The sequence below is a fragment of the Grus americana genome, chromosome 1, assembly GCF_028858705.1.
Source record: "Grus americana isolate bGruAme1 chromosome 1, bGruAme1.mat, whole genome shotgun sequence".
In the NCBI taxonomy this organism is placed as follows: domain Eukaryota; kingdom Metazoa; phylum Chordata; class Aves; order Gruiformes; family Gruidae; genus Grus; species Grus americana.
In genome coordinates, this window is record NC_072852.1 from 138,582,806 (window position 1) to 138,586,866 (window position 4,061).

At 41.3% G+C, this 4,061-nt stretch overlaps 1 protein-coding gene across 1 annotated transcript; it reads right to left on the reverse strand.

Annotated features, from left to right (window-relative positions):
• Positions 1-1,266: 1,266 nt before the first annotated feature.
• CLDN34 (claudin 34) lies at positions 1,267-3,527 on the reverse strand. The gene is made up of 2 exons (XM_054812580.1): positions 3,399-3,527; positions 1,267-2,042 (listed from the first exon to the last, which is right to left on the reverse strand). The coding sequence occupies exon 2, from the start codon at positions 1,980-1,982 to the stop codon at positions 1,338-1,340; it is 645 nt and encodes a 214-aa protein (XP_054668555.1). The 5' UTR covers positions 1,983-2,042; positions 3,399-3,527; the 3' UTR covers positions 1,267-1,337.
• Positions 3,528-4,061: the final 534 nt, after the last annotated feature.

Below are 4,061 nucleotides of genomic sequence, written 5' to 3' on the forward strand. Positions count from 1 at the left end.
TTTCTTTTCTTCTTTCCCTGAATCCATGAGTATTTTAGAAAATGGAGGACAACTAAAAGAGTAAAATGAAGTTGCTTAGACTCTTGTAGCATTTCTTTGAAAGCTGTTGTGGAACCTGTTTTCAATAGTTCACCTGTTTGTCAACACTGTTTACTCATTCCTCCCAACCTCTTAATTTTTTTTTTTTTTTTAATTGCCCTTATTGCAGCGTTTGGGACATTTCTTTCTTTCTTTCTGTTTTTAATGGCACTGGCATATGAAGTGCCACTTAAATGACAGATTCATTTCCCCTAACTTTATCTAACTTCGGTGAAGTTTGCTTGTGTACACCGGAGTTAGCAACTGTTGTTATTACAGACATTACAGTGGGTTAAAAGAAACAGGTTTTTAGGGAGCATGTCTTCTTCCAGCCATTCTAGGCATCTATTTTGGAAAAAGACTGTCTTTGTCCCTACACTGACTATAAATGGAGCCTGAAGTGACCGGTTTAGCTATAGATGTCTACATCGGGTCAGATGAATCACACCCTGAAAGATGTACTGAATATTCCTGGTTACTGAGAGCACTGGTTTTGACAGCAGTTTTGTAATAACTTGTAGAAGTTGCTTCCGTCTTTTGCAATACCTTTGGATTCGGTGAAGTGTCTGATGAAGAAGCACACTTGCAGACTTTTTGGCTCTGCCTAAGTGAGGAACTAAGAGCGCACCTTGCCCATAGGCAAAGATGTTGCAACATAAAATGCAAATAGCTTGAAAGAAAAATAGGAGCATTAAAGACACAGCTCTTTATGTGCCCTAAAGGAAGAGGAGAAACTGGCAAGACGTTTGTAAGACAATTCAGGGAAGACTCATTTGACACAACCATGATGACACTCGTATTATTGGTATTAAAAGTCCTGACTTGTCACGAAACATCCTTAGCTACAGATGTAATTAAATAATGGTCAAAATCATTTAGTACCAACAAGGAAACAAGTTCACATTTAACGTGTTATTTCACATTTTTCTAACAGGACAGTTAACTCAGAATCAGCTCTTTGAGCATGGTAAATATCTTACACAAAAATAAATTAATCAATAACATTTGTATATACAAAAGAGGACAACTGGTAAAACTTAATCACAGTCGCTGCTCAACAGCAATTATCTCAAAGATGAACCTCTGGTCATATGCGACAACTAAGATGGTAATTCAGCTGGTTCATATAACAAAATAGTGTGGCTACTATAGACTAAAATAAAATTCTATAGTTCCTTGACTATAAAATCACTCGTGCTGCCGTCCTTATCTCTTGAGTGCGCTCTTGTTCTGAAACAGCACGGAAGGGATTTATCCTGTCAGGATTTTGTGGTAGTGTTTGCGGTCACCGGAAATCTGTACGAGAGAGAAAAAGTCCCGCTTAGCAGCAGGAGGATGACAGCTACAATCCCGATAGGAATGGCAGCACCAGCTTCCTGTGCCGCTGGGCTGGAGGGCATATAGTAAGAAGGAGGAAAAGCGATGCTCTGGTTGTGAGTTACAGAATAGAAATTCCAGCTCACGGGAATCAGGACGCACAGACCAGCAAATACGTAGAAGAAGCCACCGACCAGGAAGAAACGGGTAATGAGAGTTTTGTGAGTGATTCCCATATAAACATTTCTCAGAGCAAATATTGTGGCAGTGAGTCCCAGCAAGCCCATGAACATGGCGATCAACAGGAGACCCTGAGCAGCATAAATTTCGTGGGGGATTGAGGAGTCATAGCCGCTGAATTTATGGCAGAACTCTTCTTTATAGCCAGGCGAGACGTGAAGGTAACTGATGAAGCAGACTTTCCAAATCCCCACCCAGGCGATGCCAGAGGAGATGATGGTGGTGTTGTCCACGTGCCACACTCTCCATTCCACAAGTCCCATTGAAACGGTGCACAGGATCCAGCCTACCGTACCCAGAGCAAAGGCGGCTAGCTGGAGGTGCGAGGTGCTGACCAGGGAGCTCATCCTCTGGAGGTCTTCTACTCTGTCGCAGACACGGTCGCCATGCGAAGAGAGAGCTTATTTCTGGAGAGAAACACAGTATAAAATTACAAAGGCAATTATGATTTGGGGAATAGGTGCACCTGTTAGTGAAAAAGAAAAAGCAGGAGAGAATATGTGTACAGAGAGAGGATGTAGTCATCTTTCCCCAACTGTAATGAATTGTTGAAATTTAATGTCCATAGATAAATAACATCTAGGCTTTAATCCTCTATATTTCATTGTATCACAAGGAGAAGAAAAGGTCTGTGATTAGCTCCCATTACAATCTCTATGTTACATTCCCCAAAGGGAAAATTCACATCTTTTTCCAAGTTATTTTCTTCCTTGGTAATTAACCCTTATGTTCAAAGATCCTTATCCACATTACATGTAATCAGTAGCCCTAGGTTACTGGCTAGTAGAAAATAAATCTGACAAAATCCTTGGGATCCTGGTTGTTGAAAGAGATCCTGCAAAGTAGCTGCAGAAGCCACGCTTCTCTCCGCTGGCAGCCGTGGGTTTGGTGCAGCAGCCCAACCGGAACGGGCTTCTGCTTTCGTGCTGCCCTTACCGAGAGCCGCTGGGACCAGTGCTAGACAGAAAAACGCCGTAGTTCAGAGGCGTGAGCAAATCCAGGCCGCAAAGTCCAGTAACGACCACTGAACTTTGACCATTTTTAGATTATTTAACCATGAATGCATGAGCAGAAACGCTTGAATTAATCAGGAATATAGCGCTCTGTGCAGGGGCTGGAGCCTGGATGTGCTGCCATTGTTTTCCCAGCCTCAAACTTTAACCAAGGTTTCTTTAGTGTTTTACCTTTACAAATCACACTCGTTCATAACCTGCCCAACTCCTCCAGTTCAAATCATCCTAACGCTGCGGTGGGAAAGATTTTAGTCATTTAGCCTAGCAAAATATTTTAGGTTTGTTTGCTGACTGTACATTCTGAGTGCAAATTAGGGGTTTATTCTAATTACAAAAGAATGCTCTTAACTTCCCACGTCTTTCATACAACCTTCTGAACATTTATAGGAATGATCTGTGATCAGAGATGTGGCCTTGAACTTATTATGTAGATCTGAAAGGTCCTAGGGATCTTTATATTTTATGAGTTATCTAGAATACCTTTCCTCCTGCTCCCATTGCATTCAAGACTGAAGAAATACTGTACCAAGTTCACTCTAATAATAATAAAAATAAGATGGATCTGCAACTATGTTTTGTTACTAAAGCAATAACTTTTCTATTTACTTATCTTAACCTAACAGATTCAGTGATACAATCTAGTTGCAAAAATCCAGCTGTGGAAATACTAAATAAACAATATCTTCATAACAATATGGCCTTAAGCAAACGCGTTCCATCTTCTCATACTGGTGGCCACTATATACTTACTTCAGTCCCGAAGCTGATGCCAGTGATAAGAGGATGGGAGAGGGTGGGTTTTGATGCCAGCCAAACATAGCAACATCTGTGATTTTGTCATTTTGGCCTCCCAGTTCATCTATGTATCTCCGATAGGACTGATTTCCTGTGGGACATATTAATCTCCATTATTGTAAATGTACATTTAACCCTTTCTTGCATGGAGGAAATTTCTCCGGAATAGCCTCCTGTATTTTTATCTACTTAAATCAAAAACAATTTGTAAGTGCTATTTCAATCTGCTATGTTATTCACAAAGCGATTATACCCCCCCCCAATCTAATTAACAGTTGTTACCAGCCATACAGCGTAGTAGCCCCACAGGAAATGATGAATGGTTTTCTTTCTGTCCCAGCTCTACGTCAAACCAGTGTCATTTCTGTGCGTGTCTAGTGATGGGAAGATGCTAGAAGAAAAGAGCGCCATCGGAGGAGCCCTGCGCCGGCTCCCTTCTGCTTCTGTTGGAATCAGTTGAGCACACAGAGGCCAAACCTGAACCATATTAAAATACCGTTTTGCGCAGAGCCCAGAATGCTTTTCCTATACATCATAAACATTAATTTCAACAACTTGCTCATATCAAAGTCATAAAAGATAGGCAAGCAAGCCGATCCGTGTCATCAAGAGCTGGTC

Coding starts and splice junctions, on each gene's coding strand:
- CLDN34 (XM_054812580.1), bottom strand. CDS start 1,982: ATGAGCTCCCTGGTCAGCACCTCGCACCTCCAGCTAGCCGCCTTTGCT.